The following is a 21,937-nucleotide window of genomic DNA, read 5'->3' on the forward strand; positions in this document are numbered from 1 at the left end:
TAGTGATGGTGTCTTGGCTTCTCCTTTCTAATCAAGTATACTTCATCTCTCAGTTTTCTCTTTCTGTCTTACCCCCCACAATTACTAGTTTACTACCAAGTCAATCAGTTCTTAAATCAAAATGAAAAGTACTTCATTCATTTATTTATTTTTATCATACACGTTAGGCACACATGGTATGTAGCAGATTAGAGGATGACAGCAGTTTTTGCATTTGTTCATCCCAAGTTCCTGTAAATGGTTTTCAATGGGACTACTTTGACCTCAGATGTCTTCCTGTTTTCTCTTAAGTCCGGACCTGTTCAAATGTGTTATATACAGTGTATCATCAAAGAAGAAATACTAGAATTGAACCAGATTAAGTATTTTCTTTTTGTGAGCAGGTTTCCCGCTAATGCTTTTCTTGTTTTCCATTAAGATTGTTTTACTGTAAAAGGTACCCTAACTTCTTTGTAAACTTTATCATTAGGCAGATGCTGCATGGTTTGCAGAAGGGAGGTAGAAAACAAGCTCGACCATCACCCAAAATGGGTGGGTGAATCAGCCTAGCCTGAAACTTTAGATAGAAGACCATGTGATCCTAGTGCTAGTAGCTTTCAATCATGTGTTTCGAGTGAAGCACGGTTGATTGCCCTTTTAGGCACAGCACTTGGTGGAAGAGATCAATGGAGGATTAGAAGAGTCTACTATGCATTATGGCCAAAATATTGTAGAAGGTGACAACTGTGTCACAATGAAGGAAGCTTTATCTTGTCAAATATGTGACTAGCTATAGCTTGACCTCCCTTTGCTTTTTGATACCATCTGAAAGAACCATCTTTTGGCCCTGTTTCATGACCTCCTCAACAAATATAGCGACAAAGTAACTTCCAACAATCCTCCAGTGATTGTTTCAGACTGTTCCATGACGCTGGTGAAGAACTTGGAAATTGGAATACTTGGTGCACTGTTCTTAGTTTTCAAAGTGTAGCAGTTTCAGTTTGGTCGGGGTGCAGCAAATAGCAAGCATCCCATCAAAGAGTTGGAACGCATTAGTTGATCACCAGCCAGAGATTTTGTTTCTGATAGTCATGTAGTTTTTTTTTTTTTTTTTTTTTTTTTTTTTTTTTTTTGAAGAAGAAAATAGTACTCTACTGCCGGGAAGGCATGCATTAATTCGATCCATTATTAGTAGCCTCCTATATGCCCTATCATGTCACTTCAACGTTTGGGCTTTCTTAGCCAACTTGGTCACAATTTTAAACAAGATTTTAGCCAAATTAGTGCATTGTCAAGTGCAGTAGGATGTTATATGACCATCAGAGCAGGGTAGCAGTCATATCGCCTCCTGGATATGAAGCTGCATCTTAGTTGCATAAAGGATACTGTCTATACTCTATAGCCCAATACTGAGAAAAGTTTAAGCCTCATAACCAAATTTAGACCTTTGTTTATGTAGACGCACGATAAAAAATGTGGGGGTAACTTTGCAAGCTCTATGTATACCGTAGATTCCAGTCGGTTTAAAGGGAGTTAGACCTGCAACAATTTAACGATATCGATCAAGTGACTTAGTACGTGTAGAGGCTTAATTTGGCCCTATGACTTGGTAATTTAAGACTCTGTCATATGCTTTACGTAAGTACTAGATTGATTAATTTTTGTTTCAGAAATTAATATGCTAATAAAATCCTAGCAAGTCTTGGAAAATTATACTCCTCAAATGGTTTGAGGAGATGGATAATTTCCCAGAACACAAACGTGGCATAGACAATGTTCAGTTACACGAAGTTGGGTTGGTAAAAAATCGTACAAATTGATCCAAATCCAAATTCCCTCCACAGTTTCCAGTACACAATACCTTTTCATACAGTACACGATACCTCTTCATACGTTTTACGTTATCCACCAAAAAATCCACTGCTTGCGACGCGTGGCGCACAGTATTCACCAGACCGCGACCCAAATCCAAAACACAAACGGGCCCCACCCATCCGCACCCATGATCAAAAGGGTCGCGGTCCATGATTCAAAGGGCTATATTATTCGCGGTCCATAGTAATTAGGTCCCTCCCCACATTATTCAGTATTAGGTCCCTAAACCCTAAGCCCGAACAATGTTCCGCCATTAGCTACTACTTGAAGAACTTTTTTTTTTTTTGATCGGGTTAGTTGTTAGTAACGCACACACCCATGCAGTGGTATCCCAGCGCCAGGACACCTGCACCGACAGTGCGGCGAAAGCCTGGCAAAGCCAGACTAATCCACTGCACCGCAGACGCACGAACCCAAAGGGTCCCTCAAATCTGCTGGCCACAGGATGGAGCGGGGATTCGAACGCTAGACCTGGGGGTTCCAGACTAGGCCATTCGACCAACACACCACACCACGTGGTTTACTACTTGAAGAACTTGTAACTCCAAAATTAAAAAAGAAAATTTTAATATACACCCAATTGATAAAACCAAACAAACATTTTTTTTTAATAAACACCCAAACCGTGACAACTAAGATAAATATTATGTCTAATGAATATTGGTCTAGCACTATGTACAAAAAACAAAAAACCATCTAAAGCAAAGAAGGTCCTTCTTCAGTGTCTTGTACTCGAAGAAATCTCCTAACCCTAGCAGTAAGGGCAAGGAGAAAGTCTAGTTTTATTTTGAACTATGCCTATTACTATGTCCTAGTTTTATCGTAGTTAATAGACTTGCTTTAATAAGTGAGCACCAGATGTCTAATGAATGGTCTAGCAGTATGTACCATGTGTTACCCCCACAACCTCTTGTCTATCTTTGAATGGTAACGGAGGAGTATGTAATGGTCATTCTGGCTTGAGCATTGAGTAATATAATCATTGATGGATTAATTATATAAAAAAAAAAAAGATAAATATTATGTCTTATTTTTAATAAATTTATACAAATTCCCACAACTTATAATTAACATAATAAATTAGCATAATTGACGCTATGCTTTTAAATACCTTCATTAATACTTAAATATTTTGTTATTTTATTTTTTTCATTATTATTTTGAGAATTCATGCCTCCAAAATCGGTAGTTTGACCAATCAATTTTTGAACATTTCATAATCCTATTTTAACCTTGCTACAATTAAGCTGAAAAAAAAAATTTGAAAAAAAAAATAAAACTCTAGTTGGTAATCCTCTCTCTCTCTCTCTCTCTCTCTCAACAATTGCCTCTAAACGAGTTGGGGGTGGCAATAACACAGGAGATGAGGAAAAGAGCCACAAAAGCTGCTAAAAAACATTAGGCTTCTAGGTTCTCTGATATGGTCCAAAACAATTGAAATAAAATAGACAAATAGATGTTGCACAGATTGTTCTGTTTCATGTTCTCGTTTGAATAACATAGGATGTTGTTGATGCTCTTGAGATCGTTTTTATAGACGTAGGGGAGTCAACTTGAGTAATGAAACTACCGTTTGGAGTGGGGAGAAAAATCTCTTCGATTGAAGATGTTGATGCGGCAGATCGTAGTAGAGGTACAAAGGGAGCAGAGAGGTGCAGAGAGAAACCAATAAGGGAAAAACTGAAAAAATAGTGGTAAAAATATCATTGGAGGTCCAAATACAAATAATGGAGGTATGAATATAAACACTCTTTTGAGAATCACGGAGTTTTAGTATAATTTTTTTTTTAAAAAGGTGAAAAATAATTTATTCTGTTTGTGGTATATAGGTTATTTTCGACTATAACCTAAAATTTTGTATAATAAGGTACCTAATCATTAAAATATTTTTTTAGTTAACTTGATTTCAAATATGTATCTCTATATAAGAATTACTTTTTGTTGTATCATACCTGTTTGTTAGGTTTTCTACTATATTGCATATATAATTGTGGAAGATATATATGTATCATTGTAGATTGATGCGGTGGATGAGTATTGGTGTTTGGACCACTTAACTTGAAGACAAGAAAGTTACCTGCTTCTAATCTAGCTGCATTGGTACGTGATGTCGCTGAGACACAGCCCTAGCAACAATGTGACGTTTTCCTGATGCTATTACGGGCAATTTGGTCTGAAATAAACATAGTTCTTTGGAATGGTGGCTCTTTCAACCCGTTGAATATGGCATGTCGGGCATCTAAGCTTCTTTATGATTATTAACAGGTGCACAAGGTTATAGTTTCGAAGCAGAAACATCCAATGACTCGATGGCAACACATATTAAGTGGTAGACTAAAATTGAATGTTGATGGGGCCTTTCTAGACCTATAAATGGACCGGATTTGGATCGGATCGACCTAAATCCAAATCCGTTTACTTAAAAAAAAAATTTGATCTAAACCCGCTCCGTTAACCCGGCGGATCGTTGATAGCTCGATCCAAATCCGTATCCGCCGGGTTAACGGATACCCGATCCGCTAATCCGACCCGTTATAATTTCAAATATTTTAAAATTTTAAATAGTAATATTAAATTTATATCATGATACCTCATAAGATATTAATAAAATATTAAAACAATATGAAAAATATCACCAAAAGTAGAATTACATTATCAAAATTTTTAATGCTTCTTAGAATCTTGGGTGATAGACTGTCCTTTAGATTTTTACAAAAAAATTGTATTAGAAATTCTTCATATTTTATATTTTATATTTTTAAAAAATAATAATATATTAATAAAAAATAATATTTTATTATTACAAAAACGGGCCGGATCATTAACGGATCGGATCGACCTAGATCCGTATTTGATCCGTTAAATAAACGGGTTAACGGATTCGGATCATTAACGGATCAACGAATCAAAACTTTCGATCCAAACCCGTCCAATAGTCACGGATCTGGAGCGGGTCCGGATCAAAATCCGATCCATTTACAGGTCTAGGCCTTTCACGCAAACAGTGGGTGCGGAGGAATTGGGGCAATTATTCGAGATGAAAATGGTACATTTTTAGTTGCTATTGCACGTCCCTTTTCTTTTGCTCAGTCTGCCTTACACATGGACATTGAAGTTCTAATAGCTGGTCTCTTTCTTGCTATTCACCAAGTTATGATCAATATTGATATTGAAACTGATTGTACTATAGTGGTTACTGCACTTAATGGAGATATGGAGGACATGTGCGAAGTTGGCTGTATTGTGGAGGATTGCGCGCTTACATACAATTTATTATTTCAGTTAACTAGGATACAGTCTATATATCGGAAGCGAATGGTGTTGCACATAAATTGACACACCTCGCTAGTATGTCTTACTTAGATGAGTATTGGTTAAAGGAGACCTCTGTTATTACTCACGACGGACTCTATAAGGATTTTTGTACTACTACTCGAGGTGAAGTTTATTTGTCCCCCTCGTTGTGCAATTATTCTCCTATTATTAATAATATTCAAGCGTAGGGCTGATCCTCTCAGTTATTTTAGGTTCCAAACCCCTTTAAAAAAAAAATTGTGATTCTATGAAATTTGTCTCTCATCTTTCGAGTGAGAATAATTAACGTTTAGTTTTTTTTTTCTATTGGTGTTTAACTGTTTATAGATGTATTCTCTTAATAGGAGTTGTGAATGCGTTCAGTCCGTAATTAAGTATTTTAGAAATGAAATTTACTTTGATACAAATAAATTTTGGCATGTTCCGTTATGCTTTACATTCTAAAAATCAGACCCTACTATCGGTGAGCTTACGATATTCTTTTATATCAAGAAAAACGTTTAACATGATTTGGCCCGATGATATGATCGGGTCGGATCACATTACCTCCACCATATTTTGGTGCGGCTATTGGCGCCACACCGCCAAACTTTTCACGAAATCAAAACCTTCTTCCCGCCAAAAATTTCCCTTCCCCCAAAATCCCCAAAAGTCAAATAAAGATTATAAACCCTCATTCTTTGACCTCCGCCATTTCCCCTATCTCACATCTCCGTCTCCTCCTCCTCCTCCTCCGTCACCGGAAGCTTCACCGATGGAGACCTCAAATCCCCGGTCGTTCTTCCAAGGCATCAGATCCAGAGAGCTACACGGATCCCGAGGTTCGGTTTTACTCTTTTAACTCTGCATCTTCCATTTCTCGCTCTCTCTCTCATTTTTCCGATCGGAAATCAATTCCGCTCTGAACCTTAGGCTTTTGATTTCTCTGTGTTTCAGTTCCGAAGCGGTCCTACATCGATTGCCTGGCTTCGGATTTCTCCGAAATCGGGGCCATTGCCGCCGAGCACAACGGACCTCCTATGGCAATTTCGTTCGGCAAGGTATCAGAATCAGTTCGCCGCCGCGTTTTTTTGACTCGTGTTTTTCAATTTTGACCTGATTATCTTTCGCGGTTTTGACAGACCAGTAGAAACTCTCACATCGTCGCCATGTCTGATGAGGATGGGTACTTGAGCTTGTTTGACACGCGTCGCAAGTTCTCGGCATCTGCATCTCACCGGGAAAATGCAGGTATATCATTGGGTATGGATTTTCAATTGCTATTGTTTTCGCTGTGTTTTGAAGCAAGTTGATCTTTTGTGTTGTTGATTTTCAGATAGAACCAAGGTTTACGATTGGGTTGCACATCAAAATGCCGTGTTTGACATCTGTTGGATAAAGGTATAATAAATGTTAATGCGATTCTTATCGTGGTGAAAATGTAGCAGATGTAATGTGATGGTTATGCTTATGCAATGTGATGTTTTTTACAGGATGATACTCAGATTGTGACAGCTTCTGGTGATCAAACTGTAAGTGGTTTAAGTCCATTTCAATTTTCCAGACCTATAGTGCTTTGTTTTCGCTTAGAGGGAGTTCAGAAAAGTTGAAATTGACTAACCAGGATTAAGGACTTGAGTATTAACACATGAATGACGAAAAAAGTAATGTAATCTGGTAGGAGGAAAGTTATATAGAAGTAATTCTGCCTCGTATAGCAGTTGGTTTAGTTACTAAGTGATTGTGCTGTTTCTTTGGATTTTTGTTTTCTCCAGGTTAAGGTATGGGATATTCAGGAAAAGAAATGTACTGCAGTTCTGGTGGGGCACACTGGAAGTGTGAAGTCTTTGAGTCCTCATCCGACTAATCCCGGTAGGTTTAGATTTTTTCCTGCAAGCTGATTTTTCGAGTGATCCTTTTGTATTATGAGAAGCACAACTGATATAAGGTCTTATTTCTTATCTGACAGAGATTATCGTCTCCGGTTCAAGAGATGGCTCCTTTGCTCTCTGGGATATGAGATGTAATTCAACATCCAAAAATACGCTTGCGGAGCTCTGCATATGGTAAATTATTTCATGTTTTGATGTGTTAAGTATGTTACATCTTCATGGTAAAGTGAGTTTTATTTCAAGAGATTCCATCCCACTAAAGTTCAAAATTAATTCATGTAGCCCAACTGCTGTGGTTAATGGGGCTCATCTAACCCCACGAGCAAAGCGTTCACGGCGTGGAAAGGTGTGTTTCTGATTATAGTTCTTATTCAATTCTTTTGTACTCTTCATTCAGATTTCAGCCTCATTTTTTTTTTCCTTTTTTCCCAGGCTGCTCCAAGGAGCATCACATCAGTTCTTAATCTTAAAGATGAGGTTTCCATTGCTACTGCTGGAGCTGTGGACAGGTATATGCATGTAACAGTAGATAAACGTCGTTAAATGCCAAATACTTAGTCAGAGGTTAAATCATATGAAGTGATATGGTATTATTGCTAATGTGATCTTATGGTTCATTCTGATTTCAGTGTTGTCAAGTTCTGGGACACTAGAAGTTTGAAAAGTATAGTCACACAGACATGTCCTCATATGGAGTCAAATGAGAAGGTTAGTCTGAAGTATATATTGTCTCATTCACATTGAACAGCGAGTTAATGTGCTAGAAAGATTTGTTGAGTTAAAAGATGGACCAGACTTTATGACTACCTTGGTGGTGTCAGGATCATTGCAAATGCTTTATTGTTTGCTTCTTTGTTTTCTGCTCTATGTACCATCCACAAACACAGTGAAAATAGCAAAGGCTTTACGTCATTAGTACATGGTAACTTAGCAGAGAAAGCGTTCTATAAGAGACCTACCTCTAGCTCGTCTACTAACTAAAGAAAACCATTTGGGCTTTCAATATTTGGTAAATCATTTGTAATAGTAGCTGTAGATGTGATGTGTGGGCAGAAAATATGTTTTGGAGTATAATTGGATATACTTAGACTACTTGTTTCAGTAAAATAGCATCTGTTTGAGAAATAGCTGGAAACCTAGTGATATATACGTGTGTGGATGTGTGGGTGCTTTCTTTCTGGTCTAAGAGTGTATATATTGATGTCTTGATAGCTACTGATCCTCTTCATTTCAGGAAAGAAGATTTCATGGCATAACTAGCTTATCCCAAGATTTAAATGGAGTGTTTGTTTCAGCCTCTTGTATGGACAACAGGTAGATCCCTTATTTCTCTTGTAAGAACATTCTGAGATGTGGCCTTCAGTGCTCACACATAGCCCTGTACATTGTACAACCTTTAGACAATTTCCATGCTCAAAAATGCATTGCACAATATATAGTTTTGTTTTGTTTTTCTCTTCTTGTCTCAACTTATAACACTTGTTTTGTCTTATGTTTTCTGTCAGCATTTATTTGTATAATGTGCTTCAGCTAGAAAAGGGTCCTATGCAATCCTTCTCTGGAGGCCGGATTGAATCTTTTTTTGTAAAGGTAAGACCAGAAGTATTGCTTTTCGTAAGTCCACTAAGCCAGTTTGTCATCTAGATTGATTTCCTGCATGCTTATAAGTTTTCATTTTGATTATGTAATTACAGTCGGCTATTAGCCCTGATGCTGCTCACATACTCAGTGGTTCTAGTGATGGAAACGCCTACATTTGGCAGGTTAGAATTAGTTCTCCTTTGGTGCTTAGGGATATTGGTCTTGCTTGATGGATGACTCTATTGGCCATCTCAATCCAGGTAAACAAGCCTCAAGAAGATCTGGTAATATTGAAAAGCCATGAAGGAGAAGTTACAGCAGTTGATTGGTAGTCTTTTTACCCTAATGCTGTTGATTAAAATGACTTTCATCTCCTAACAATGATTTAATACTTTCTTAACTTTTAATAGGTCCCATTTTGAGGTTGGGAAGATAGCAACTTCTTCAGATGATTTTACGGTATGCAAGACAGTTCAATGATGAGATTGTACATTTATTAGTTTTCTACACTTGCCATGTTTTACATGCTTGAAACGTAATACTTTTCACTAGCATGTCACCTAAATCAATGTCTCACTTCCTGCAATAGGTTCGCATCTGGAACTCTGAGAATCGTTACTGCCCAAGCACACCATCACCATCTGCAATTCGAAGAAGAATAATGGCAATCCCAGGTGCAGAATGTAGAAGGCTTCTGATGAATGAATCAATGCATATCTCAAAGGATTCCAGAAATTCCTGTCCCTTGGATGAAGGACTAGATGAAAGTAACTCACTTCATCCAATTAAAATGCCTAAAATCTGTACTCCTGAATCACAGAAGAAGCAATCCAAGTTAGATTCTGACATGAGTGAAATGTTTGAAAAGACCCCTGAAGCTACATTGAAGAGCCCCTCTTCTGTTCTGAACCCTCCCTCCTCTCTAAAAAGGAAAACTATCCGTGATTACTTTGCAGCACCTACTCTGAACTTGTAGGTTTTCATTTTCTTTTTGCTGGCATAGTTTTGGAGTTCACTGTACAAAATGCCGATATCCCTGATGGGTATAATGCTTCAGAAGCCGGGTGCCTCAACCCTTTTTCAGATTATTAACGGTAAGTATTTGAATTCTTCTTTAATGCTTTGTTAATGTGTAATTGTATTCGCAGTTGCCATGCAAGATCTTAAGGTTGATTGAGTTTTAAAATTTGTGCAGGGTTGAAGTTGGAGTGTTAAGCCGGCACACAAGGCTTGTATCATGAATTATCACACATCAACTTTCTGCTCCAAAAGGAACAGATTGCATTGTATTGATGACTGAAGCTGAATATGTAATTATTTGACATGCTAAATTATTCACAATGAAGATGTGAAAATATCACTGGAATTATGACTATGATCTCTGTTTCAAAGTGAAACAGACAATGTTGGATCATCAAAAAAAAAAAAGAGCTTAAAATGTTATCTATAAACGTCAGTACTAAATGTCACACTATGAAGAACATCAATCATTGAGACTCTCCCTCTGCTCAGTCATGTCCATTATGACTGCCACAATAGGCAGCTCCGGCGAGGCAGCCATGTCATCAACATCCTGGAATAACTTTCCAATAATACTTGGATGTTCAGCTTCTGGAACACCCATGCGCGAGAGAGACTCAGTCACCATCTGTGTACACTCACTCCTATAATTGGATAATGATTGCTTGATAAGAAAGTAGTCTACCAAAACTTTTAGCCACTTCGGTTTGCCTCTTAATTGTAAATTCACCACCACTCTGACGGCGGCTTCCGCTTATCTTGTAGAACAGTAGTTTGATCAGAAGCTTGTCCTCTCTACCTTCCCCGTTTGGTGTTCTTGATTGGAACATTGTGCTACGAAAGTAACGCATCTCCATAGACATTGTGCAAGGAAAGTAATCAGGTGTCTCCACCGACATTGTGCTTGCAAAATCGAAAGATGAATAGAAAGTAGTTGATGTCTCTGGTTTATGGAGTCCCTATATATAGGTTTTCATGTTCTTATTTCATATTGTTTACAGTACTTTAGAGGCCTTAAAAACTTACCAAATCCATCGTCTCCTAAAATGTGTTTTGGAAAGTTTTCTCGTAGCTTTACTAGGAATCCAAGAGTCTGTTTGTATTGGGGTAAGAAAAGAAAATGGTTTAGGATTCCGTTTGTAGTATAGAAAGGAAATGACTCAGGAAAACGAACTTGGCTATTGCTATGGACTGAACTTTACACTTCTCTAGGAACTCAGAAGCTTTTCCAGTCCCTCTGCAATGGCTCGAAATAAGGATGCTACAGTTTTGGTGATTGATGTTGGTCCATCGATGCACAAAGCTCTTTCGGAAATGGAAAAGCTTTGTTCCATGCTAGTAGAGAAGAAGCTCATCCACTGCAAATATGATGAAGTAGGAGTTGTTTTGTAACGACCTAGCAAGGGAAGTGGGTGGATTCATATAGTGGTTTCACAAAATATCGAAGTTGTGGATGAACATGTTGTTGAGGCTCTACAACAATTCCCACGAGGCACCTGTAACTATGATTTTCTTAACGCCGTGATTGTTAGGATGGATCTGTTGATAAAGAAATATGGAGAAAGAAGGAACTAAAGAAGATCATGTTATCACCATTCCTGGACGCGTAAAGGCACAAGGCATGAGAATGGAAACTATAGTAGTAAGAAGAGAGCCTAATGGGGAAGCAAGTATAGTGGATTAGAATGATCATCTATTGGATATATTTTCATAGAAAACATGTTCCAAGTTAGTGCATGACTGCAAGTTCATTGCTAGGTGCTCTTAAAATGTATATCCTGTTACAATATTCAGAGGTGAGCCCCAAAATGAAGTCAAGGTATGGGTTCACAAGAAAACATCAGAAGGCAAGTTTCTTACTATACCATCTGCCAAACGGGGTGTGGTCAAGTTCCGAGCAGATCGAAAAGAGTGTGAAACTTGTGGGATTTGCTGATGCTCATCAAAACATAAGGCGACACTATTACATGAAAGATGTTGATATTTTCATTCCTGAACCGGGGTAATGACTATGATTTTGATCATTTTATGGACAACTGATTACAATAGTGTCAATGATACATAGCAAGTTTGTCGCGGTCAGATCATTTTGGCTGTTTCTATGTTTAATATCACATGCTGATACTTGTTCCAGCATTAATCCAACAGTTAAGTTGGATTTTTCAATATTCACTGCATAATATAAAGTTCTTGGCTAGCAATTGAGTAGCGCCCTATAATAGTGCTTGGCTCCATAATGAACTGCTCACGGAATGTACCCATTCGCTTACTCGAAATATCAATGGAAAGATCTTTAATACTGGGCAAGCCCTCTACCTGAACACCGTCTCCACATATAAGGAACTGATTCCCAACAATGAAGGATCCTGATACCCTAATTGCTACTCCATCCTGACCTTGAGCACGGCACTGAAGCTTTTCCACAACATGCACAAGCCTCTCAGGAGGCCAGTCACCAGCTAATGTACTTCGTACACTAGAGAGTGAGGCAAATATATCATTCGCGCCGACTAGTTGCTTGCCAGAGAAACTAACAACAACAAAAATTTATATTAGGGGCAGGGCTTGTTTAGAAAGTTACAGTTCTTGTTCGTTATATTACTCTGGTTCTATAAAGCAGATGTTTAATAAAAAGTTTGCTTGCTATTGGATCTCCTTTTGGTTCTGTTGGCTGACAAGTGCCAAGTAATGGTGTTTAACTGCAACAAAAAACACTTGGACAAAAATGCGAAATCTAAATTTGACTACAAGACAATGATACAAAAAAATTCTCATAACAGTGTTCAGTACCTGAAAACTGAATCTTCATTGTATAACGTCTTTGCATGTTGCCAGAGCTCATCAGATCCATCAAAGAGCAAGTAAAAATGTATGGTAAGCATCTGCTCAGAGAGTGATGAGTTAGAAGATGATTAGTGGTAGGTTGCATTCTCTATTTGGTTGAGATACTATCATACATTGCCCCCACATTCAACTTTGCATTTGAAGCAGATAAAATTCACATGTTTTATGTAATTCTTTTGAGCATAATTTTTGTAGGATAATAAAGAGTGCAAGAGTCAAGTACTCACATCTGCCAAGTCCTTCATCCTTTGCGTTGGATCAAAAACACTTCGAACAAATGCTGCTAAGTCCACTTGGGACTTCTCATACTTTGTAATGAAGGGGTGTGAAAGTAGCTGCAGTTGGAGAAAACTGATTAAACAATTGGTCAACCTATCATGTCTATATTGTATAGCCTGGCTAATCTATGGTATTTGATCACCTGCTCTGCAGTTGGTCTAGCATCTGCATCCTTCTGCAAGCAAGCTTCAATAAACGAGCAGAACTCTGGTGAAAAGTTCTGTTTTGAAGGTGTCGGTGATGGATCATCTAAGATCTGCCATTAGACCTCAGTACTTTAGTGACAAAACAAAGGATCCATGGAGGTATGGAAAAAGCATAAGAGTTCAAAAACTATGCATGTCTAATAGATTTCAAAAGCAAAACATTTGGATTAAAGATTGGACTACCAAAATCTTACCCCTCCCCTAGGAGACTAAACTCTGACATCAGATCCATGGTTCTCAGATCGATACTAAGCTTAACAATTATCAAAAGACATGTTTTCTTGTGGCATATAAGTTGATGCTATCAGAATTTGTCTAAGTAAATGAGTTTTAGCAGATATGACCTACATATGAGCATACATGGCAATTATATGAAAAAACTTAATTGAATCTGTCCTCACTCGTGGTTAGGAGCATGATTTCATAAACCATGAAAATCTAATGCAAGGAAACATAATGGTGATTGTAGACAGGTTTTGGCACGTTACCTGCAACATAAGATTGACAGGTCCATCATTGGCTGTATATGGAAATTCTCCAGTACCACACTCAAAGAGAGCAAGCCCAAGACTCCAAATATCAGCTGGGTAAGAATAATTCTCATTTCGAATTCGCTCAGGCGACATGTATGTAACTGTCCCAACAAATGTTGCACACTGGTAATTAAATTGTGCGAATGTCAATACCAGAAAACCAAATAGATATGGCTCAAATATAGTATGAAAGTAGACACTACCCCACTGACAATTTGTAATGTATAAACTAAAGAAAGCAATGATGAACCATGATGATTAAACCAAAGCACAAAGATGCATCAACTATCACCAACCATTGCCATAGAATTCTCCAAGCCAGCACTTATACCAAAGTCTGTTATCTTTGGCTCACCCTTTAGATTTATAAGCAAATTGGCAGGTTTTATGTCTCTGTGTACTAGATACCTAACTCCATGCAAGTAGCTCAGTCCCTTCCAAAGTGAAAACAGAGAGAAGCTAAGTATAACAATAAGTTGCATCAACTCACAATTAAATGTAGCCAAAAACTGAGTGCAAATATGCATGCTTACATGTAGAAGCTTCTGAAACATAGAAGAAAGTAGAGGTTCGGGTATTCTTTTCCGCAACCGTAAGATATCTGCCAGCGATCCTCCATCCATATACTCCAAAGCTATGCTTATCTGTCCGGAATCCGGCGTATAAAATGCACCATGAAACTCTACAAGACCTTGGTAACAAGGTGCTTCACATAGTGTCCTTATCTCAGTAAGCAGCTGCTGCCTTTTCTCCTAATATGTAACAAACAACAATCTAATTCAATTTCCAAACTCAAATTTTACTGAATTCTAACACAAACTGCAATTGGGTCACTAGCCACTAACATACTTTGGATTATACAGATTGGTAACTAATCACTCACATATAAACTGACACTGGGTAAATTCAAACCTCTGAAAAAGTAGACCTTAGCAATCGGGTCACTACTAAATGGCATTACGGCTCTAAATTTGGATTTCACAGATTGGTAACTAATCATTCACATGTAGATCAGTATACCTTCCCACACTCAAATTCTGCTGCATTTTAACACAATGTGCAATTGGGTCACTAGTAAATAGCATAAAGGCTCCAAATTTGGATATTACAAATGGTAACTAATCACTAACATGTTGATTGAAAATGGGTGAACTCGCAAACTGTAAAAAAGTAGACCTTTCCACACTCAAAATTTTGCTCAATTTCAACACAATGTGCAATTGGGTCACTAGCCACTACCATCATAAAGCCTCTACATTTGGATTTCACTCATCGTTAACCACTCCATCACAAACTGGGTAAGTCCGAAAACTGGTAAAAAAAAACTTATACCTTTTCGAAAATGTTGATCCTTTTTAGCGCTATAATCCGATGAGTGGGAATGTGAATAGCTCTCTGCACAACACTGCTGGCACCACTCCCAATGGCCCCAAACACCCTCATCTCATGCGAAGCGCACCGGTAGGTCTTCTCTGTGGTATCGTCCACCGTAGAAGACGTGCACTTCTGCAGTCCCAGCTCGTTGATGTTGTACACGCCGTACGATCGGCTCAGCAACTCCACCGTTCTGTCCGAAAGCTTCACCAAAAACCAAAATATATAATGTTATCAATTTTCCGAAAATGAAAATGAACCGAAATTTCAGAATTTTCAAAGCTTGTTGCTTACTGTGTATGAATCTGACGGGTCCAAGGTGGACGATCCCAAGCCCAGACCCTTCTCTGCATCGAACAAAGGTGTCAGCTTTTTCCTCAGTTCTTCTAGTCCGGCCATTTTCGATTGCTGGGGTGTCTTCAAATCCGGGTTTGGTTTGGTTTTTCTGGAAGTTTTGTGTTGGCCATTGTTGAAGCTCAGGTTGTTCGAATCTGAAGGCAACCTCAGTTTAAACTGCTTTCGTTTTCTTTTGTGTGAAGCTCCGTTGAAGCCACACGGTGTTAGATTCCTGGAGTTGTCGAAGGTGACCAAATGACCAATTAGAAATTTACAAGTGATGGTTACATCTTTTACACCCGAAAATGATCAGTGTCACGATAAACATAATTTACTACCACTGCATCGAAATTTTTGGATGAAGTTAGTAACTTAGTAGGGCCAATGATATGGCTCGATAGTAGATATATGTTTTGAGTGTCGACTTGCTTCTTCTTTTTTTGAGAATAAAAAGAAGATCAAATTGGTAATACAAAATTAATAGTCAACTAAACGGATCACGCCTGTCTATTTTTTAACATGCTATTAAAGTGAATTATTTTCCTAAATCACATAACTTCAGTATTGAAAAGATGAGTTAGCTTCAAGTTAAAGGTATTAGAGGAATGATATATGTGTTTTCAAAAAGATCTGTTAGCTCCAATGAATATATGATGGATGGATATTCTAATTACTTTGATAAAAAAAAAATTGTCTTAATTTTTAAGTTCTCTCTGTTCAAAAATTATTATTTGAGGATAGCAAATTTTGATGAAAAAGTAAGAACATACGATTGTAACCTAAAATCGTGGGGATTATAGTCCACAATTTTACATAAAAATCATGGTCTTTGAGTATTTTTTTTTTCTTTAAAAGTTATGGGATTCAATTTACATAGGATTGACACATGACAATATAGCTATATTATAGTTTTTCACGTTATTTTTCTACTTTAAGATTAATTAAACAGTTTTATATTTAATATTATAAATTACTAATTAGAACCTAAGTAAAGTAACAAATTAAGAATTAGAGATTTTTTTTTAGGAAAATGAATAATTATATATTTGCACAGCTTCACTGAGCCACCACTAGGAAAATACATACACCAGAGCAAGCCTAAGTCCGGCCTAAGCGGGGTACAAAGCCCTAACAAGTAAAAACTCCATTAATTGTAGAGCTAATTGCCCACTTATTCATGATAACAGACAAAACTAAAAAAGAAAAGTATGTTTTGACTAACTACACAACTCTAAAGAGAATGAAATGGAACATTGTGTCAATGCACGCAATTGCGGTTCGCAAGCTATCATCCTTTCAAGTCAACCCTAAGTTATCCACAGTCAAAATCAAAGAGACCAACTCAAGAGCCGACTTGCCCTTGAGTTGAGAAACAAAATGATATCAGTAACTAAAATGATATCATTTATGAGCACATTAAAATTTATATTTAATTAATTCATCCTAAATTATATGATCAATTGGGCTAAGTATGCACTTGAGGAACAATTATTTGAGAATCTTTATATTAACAAATACTGCAAGATCAACACGTACCTCCCTTAAAGTTTTGGTCGACTAGCATACAATGATTTCATCTAGTATATTTTACAATTATAGCTAGATTCCATATTCTGAAGCTTGATCATAAGCTTCCTTCATATATAAACATATCTTCCATATATCAACCAATGATTGCCTCTCTAATCATTAGGACCACTCTTTACTCATCAGCTTTTCTGCTATAAACTAGTTAGCAATTCATTAATTCGGGCTTCTTTCTCTGCTCCATACAAATTATTCAATGATACAATCCAACCAACCCACAATGCATGCGTGAAGAGACTTAATATTCTCAGCATGCAGCAAATTAGGAAAGTTCCTTGTGGTGGAATCACTGGGGACATTGTATAGTTCATGTTCATCACAATAATTGTATGATTCATGATTGATTAGCGGCGGCCATTATGGATTTAAAGATCGAAGTAGAACATACATAAGAGCAACTCCAACAGTTTCCCTATAATTTCTGTATTATAGGGAAGCAAAAGTCAAAGCTTTAGCCTCTTTTTCTTCTCCAACTCCAACATATTCTCTATTTTACAACAATCTCTAAAATCTCCATATTCTTCCTTAAAATTTTAGAGTTTGCTGTAAATATAGGGAATTTGGTTTTCTATTTCCTCACTTTCCCCGAAATAGAGATAGTTATAAGGAATCTGTTGGAGCAAAAGCGGCTTATTTTTCCCTAAAGTAGAGAAAAATCAAAATATAGGGAATCTGTTGGAGTTGCTCTTAAGCTCACCGGCCACTTCTTTACACAGGATTTTGTAAGTATGATCCTTTGTAATTAAGAGAATTTATAAATTTTGTACATGATCTAATTATGTATTTTTTTTAAAAGAATTTAGAACTCAGCATAACTGGAAAAACGTCATTTTCTTTCATTTTCTATCGTATATATAATGTATCTAAATATTGGTTCACGGGGTCATGTAGCTAGCTCGATCTCCATTTGATTACTTTTCCTTGATTACCAAAGATAAACCCCAGATGTATATGAATTAGTAACAAACTACAAAAAAAAAATGCTGTATGGTACGGTCGACATTACTCGATATTAATTAGCCTAGCCAAACGAGCTATTATTGTTGGCACATTTGTAGATTATTTGGCATAAAGTTTCCTCGGCAACGAATATCTCACACACATATATAAGGCAAATATACATGCATATGTTTGACCCAAAATTTATATGACAGGGGGGGGGGGGGGGGAAATCTAATTAAAGGAAGCTTATCATTACATCATCAATAATTTCATCATATGTATGATTATGAATTAGATAGTTATTTATATATGAAAGTATTAGATATGGAGCTAGAAAAGTTTTGATTCTGTATCTGACTATTTGGAGTGGTTTAAATATGTATTCGGTGGCGGAAAAAAAGTTACATATTGGGGTATCTCATGTTTAACTATTTGATCATGCATACTCAACTAAAAGTGCTCGATGGTTATATTCTACTCGATCGTTATTTAATATGTAGAATTATCAGCCCTATACATACCTTTGTGGCTTTTCCAATTAAATAGATAATTATATAGGCTAGGCTACTTTTTTAGTATAGTTGCCAAAGGGGACTGAATACTGCCACTTTTTGGTATGAACATTCATCTCATTCCTAGATATAGCCTTTTTGTTGGTATCAACAAAGTCATAATCTATAAATCGAAAAAAAAAAAACAAAGTCATAATCCATCTTATCAAAGGCTCATGATGTGATCGATCAATAATGTGTTATGTGTCCTAGTAAAGTGTTAGGGTGAATGGATGGACTATTGTTTTTAAGTTGAAATTTGCATTTTGTACGGTCTATTTTTAAGTCAAATCTATACATATTGCATAGCGTAAAAATTACATAAACAACATATATGTTACAGATATAATTATGTGATTAGTTTTATGAGGTAAGACTATGGAGCAGATATGTAACGTTTATTTCCAACTCAAAATAGGATCATATTGTGTAACCAGGCTAGATTTAATTATAAGGTAAGACTATGGAGTAGATAGAGACTCTGGGTGCGTATGATCATATACTGCTACATACGTACATTAATCATAACGTGAAATTTATTACCTTTGTAAGCTAGTGACCAGGAGACCCTAGAATTTAAATTGGAGAAACGAGTAGTACATTCAATTATTTTGTTTTAATTCACCCTCATGGTTTCAGCTGATTTGTCTGTAGTCTGTACTGAAATTTAATAATGGAAGCAAACAGTAATGCTGGATTGATATGAAAGCTTTCTCTGCAGCTTCATAATTCATCTACCTACCAATTAAACTGTCAATAATACAATTGCTGACAGTACCAAGTTTATATTAAAGTAAGGAGAAAAAAAAAAAAACGCGTGTACATGCATGTGCCACAGAGAAAAATCATGACTTCGATCTATAGCGCTCTCTTCTTCCTCACTTTTCTTTCTTATAATTAGGTTATGATCATAGAGTCACTATGGAAGTAGAAGTGAAATCCTTTAATCTTCTTTTTGAAAAAAAAAAAAAATTAGGTTATTATCAAGTATCCATTCCTGATCAATTTGCTTGTTGCATTAATATCTGTATTCAATTGCAGTGTACGGGCGTATTCAATATGTATGTACGTACGTAGGAGTATAAAGGATATATATGGGACAATCTAGTAATTGGGGAAAGTTTGAGATCATTCTGCCAAATTTATAGCAGTGCATGATGATTGATGTTATTATAAAAGCAGTGTCATACGCATCCTTTTCCCTTGATTTGTATAGAGCCCTCATGATACTCTCTTGTCTTTTGCTTTTTCCATCCACTGAAAATGCTCTTTGCCTCTCCCCCGGCCCTTCCCCCTCTTCTCCCCCACTCATCACTTTCAATAGCTTTCTTACCTAATTCTGTCACTGTGCTTTGCAGCCCCCCCCTCTCTCTCTCAGTCTCTCTGTCCTGCGTTTCTAGGGTTTCTAGTTTTCTTTGAACTAATTTCACAGATACTCATATATATATATATATGTATGTAACAGTGACAGCCATTAATAATTGTCTCTGCAACTTCAATTTCTTGGGAGAGTGTTTCAGAGGAGAGATCTTGTAACAGTACGCTGCGCAATTCAAGGTAATTAATCTAAGTCAGATTATCACATTAGACTCTATATTATCTATGTATATGTATGTGTGTGTGCATGTGTAGATCTCATCATAAAAATCTAAGTACAAGCAGCTAGCTGGCCTCTTTCTTCTATTTCATAATTGTTTCAATCATCGACATATTCATTTCTTTTCTGTGAAAGCTGCTTCATTAATTAAAATTGGGTTGAAAGGGTTTGATATATCTAGGGCATTAACTGGGTTGTTGAATTGGTAGGTGGAAATAGATACTACAATAATTATAAGATCGATGAAATGTCCTTGATTTCAAGAGGAAAATGTATAGAAGCAGCTATCTGTAAAGAAATATGATCATACTAGGAACTATACTTATACCAGATCCATCAATCAGAATCAAAATAATGCAAAAGAAAGAAACTTTATCCGCGTAAAATTGATTAATATAACTTTCTTGCTAATATTAATCGTTTGCCCTGTTTGGAATATTTTCATGTTATAACTATTTGTCAGGTTTAATTTCAACCATATGTCTCTCTTTTTTTGGCCTGAAATTTCAACCATATGTCAGAAAAAATGTTTGAGACACATATATTTTTCAAAGCATATGCATGCAGTAGCTTTCAAATTCAAGAAAGACTGCTCATTGTCTGGCAAGAGTAAAGGAAGTTTGAAATTAAACAACAGGGTGATGTTTTTTAATGTACACATCTGTCAGCTAGTAGTGCCAATTATTTAAGCTGTAACCCTAGATTACTGAATACCAAAAGTTTTTTCCTACTTAAGTACTGATTCATCGAATATATATGGTTCATATAATGATCCTTCTCCTCATTGGTTTACTCTCAGAAACTTGGTTTGATTTTCATGGTGTTGGCTTTAGAAATGGTAATTAGATGAAAAAGGTCCGAGTATTCTTCCCCCTTTATTTGTAGAAATTAGGCTGTCCAACTCAAAACTTATTGGTAATAAATAATGAGGCATATCACAAGTACTAATGGATGCATGAAATTCTGTATATTTACAAAGGCACTAATGGATGAATTTAAATTTCGAATGAATTTCTAATTAATTTGCTGCAGATAGTATGCATGGCTTCGTCTAGTAGTTACTCATTATCCTGCAATTCTCCATGTGCTGCGTGCAAGTTCTTGAGGAGAAAATGCATGCCGGATTGTGTATTTGCTCCCTACTTCCCACCGGAGGAGCCGCACAAATTTGCCAATGTTCACAAGATATTTGGGGCCAGCAATGTTAGTAAGCTTCTCAATGAAGTGCTCCCTCATCAGAGAGAAGATGCAGTGAACTCTCTTGCCTATGAAGCCGAGGCAAGAATTAAAGATCCGGTGTACGGATGCGTTGGAGCCATCTCAGTCCTCCAAAGGCAAGTCCTTCGCCTTCAGAAGGAACTCGACGCCACTAATGCCGATCTCCTCCGTTATGCCGGCGCTAGCTGCAACCGTGGAACCGGAAGAGGGTCTCATCATGGTCAAAATTCGGGTTTGTATAGCTTCTCTTCTCCATGGAGTAGTACTCATGACCCTTACGGAAATTAACCAGAGATCATGAGGACAAGGAAACTTGTAATCGATCAGTCATATATATGTTATGTAAGTGTCCATGATTATGAGGAGAACTAGACTTGTATTATTTAGGGTTACATTGGTTAACATATGCAGGGTTTCTCCTGGCTTCCTAGCAAGGAACCTAGCCTGTATAAACTCTTCTGTATGTCTATTTATTGTCCGGACTGGGAGAAGATAGTGAAGGTCAGGATTAATTAATTAAGGTGTTCCTGTCCTTGGCTAAACCAGGAAATATTTATTGGTTTGTTCATTGTTCTCTTCAAAAATGGTCATATATTAACTAACTAGGAAATTATTAGGTGGTTCCGGACCAGACCATAGTACACGTGGTGGTCCTGATTGGTATTATTGGCCAATACAATTTGTGTTTGTTTCTTATTGGTCTTTTAATTTAATTTATCTTTTATTTTTTCACCATCCTACATGGTCCTCACGAAATTAGAGTGATGTTATTGGCTTGGACAACTACATGGCAGTGCCACGTAGTAGTCGAGGACCACATAATAATTCC

General features: G+C 36.9%; 3 protein-coding genes across 3 annotated transcripts; 2 read left to right on the forward strand and 1 right to left on the reverse strand.

Annotated features, from left to right (window-relative positions):
- The first annotated feature begins 5,739 nt into the window (after nucleotides 1–5,739).
- Nucleotides 5,740–9,992, forward strand: LOC133706866 (uncharacterized). Its single transcript, XM_062132416.1, has 17 exons — nucleotides 5,740–5,990; nucleotides 6,106–6,209; nucleotides 6,291–6,399; nucleotides 6,485–6,549; nucleotides 6,642–6,680; nucleotides 6,924–7,020; nucleotides 7,118–7,214; nucleotides 7,323–7,386; nucleotides 7,473–7,549; nucleotides 7,670–7,748; nucleotides 8,275–8,354; nucleotides 8,546–8,630; nucleotides 8,735–8,803; nucleotides 8,882–8,949; nucleotides 9,032–9,080; nucleotides 9,211–9,715; nucleotides 9,817–9,992. The coding sequence occupies exons 1-16, from the start codon at nucleotides 5,924–5,926 to the stop codon at nucleotides 9,595–9,597; spliced, it is 1,536 nt and encodes a 511-aa protein (XP_061988400.1). The 5' UTR covers nucleotides 5,740–5,923; the 3' UTR covers nucleotides 9,598–9,715; nucleotides 9,817–9,992.
- Nucleotides 9,993–11,604: 1,612 nt separating this feature from the next.
- LOC133726615 (mitogen-activated protein kinase kinase 3) lies at nucleotides 11,605–15,456 on the reverse strand. Its single transcript, XM_062154201.1, has 9 exons — nucleotides 15,172–15,456; nucleotides 14,836–15,081; nucleotides 14,037–14,255; nucleotides 13,800–13,937; nucleotides 13,459–13,626; nucleotides 12,907–13,020; nucleotides 12,713–12,820; nucleotides 12,432–12,523; nucleotides 11,605–12,171 (listed from the first exon to the last, which is right to left on the reverse strand). Exons 1-9 carry the CDS (start codon nucleotides 15,274–15,276, stop codon nucleotides 11,811–11,813), a joined length of 1,551 nt encoding a protein of 516 aa, XP_062010185.1. The 5' UTR covers nucleotides 15,277–15,456; the 3' UTR covers nucleotides 11,605–11,810.
- Nucleotides 15,457–19,420: 3,964 nt separating this feature from the next.
- LOC133726616 (protein LATERAL ORGAN BOUNDARIES) lies at nucleotides 19,421–21,676 on the forward strand. Its single transcript, XM_062154202.1, has 2 exons — nucleotides 19,421–19,850; nucleotides 20,923–21,676. The coding sequence occupies exon 2, from the start codon at nucleotides 20,932–20,934 to the stop codon at nucleotides 21,394–21,396; it is 465 nt and encodes a 154-aa protein (XP_062010186.1). The 5' UTR covers nucleotides 19,421–19,850; nucleotides 20,923–20,931; the 3' UTR covers nucleotides 21,397–21,676.
- Nucleotides 21,677–21,937: the final 261 nt, after the last annotated feature.

Source organism: Rosa rugosa, chromosome 1 (assembly GCF_958449725.1).
Source record: "Rosa rugosa chromosome 1, drRosRugo1.1, whole genome shotgun sequence".
Lineage (NCBI taxonomy): Eukaryota > Viridiplantae > Streptophyta > Magnoliopsida > Rosales > Rosaceae > Rosa > Rosa rugosa.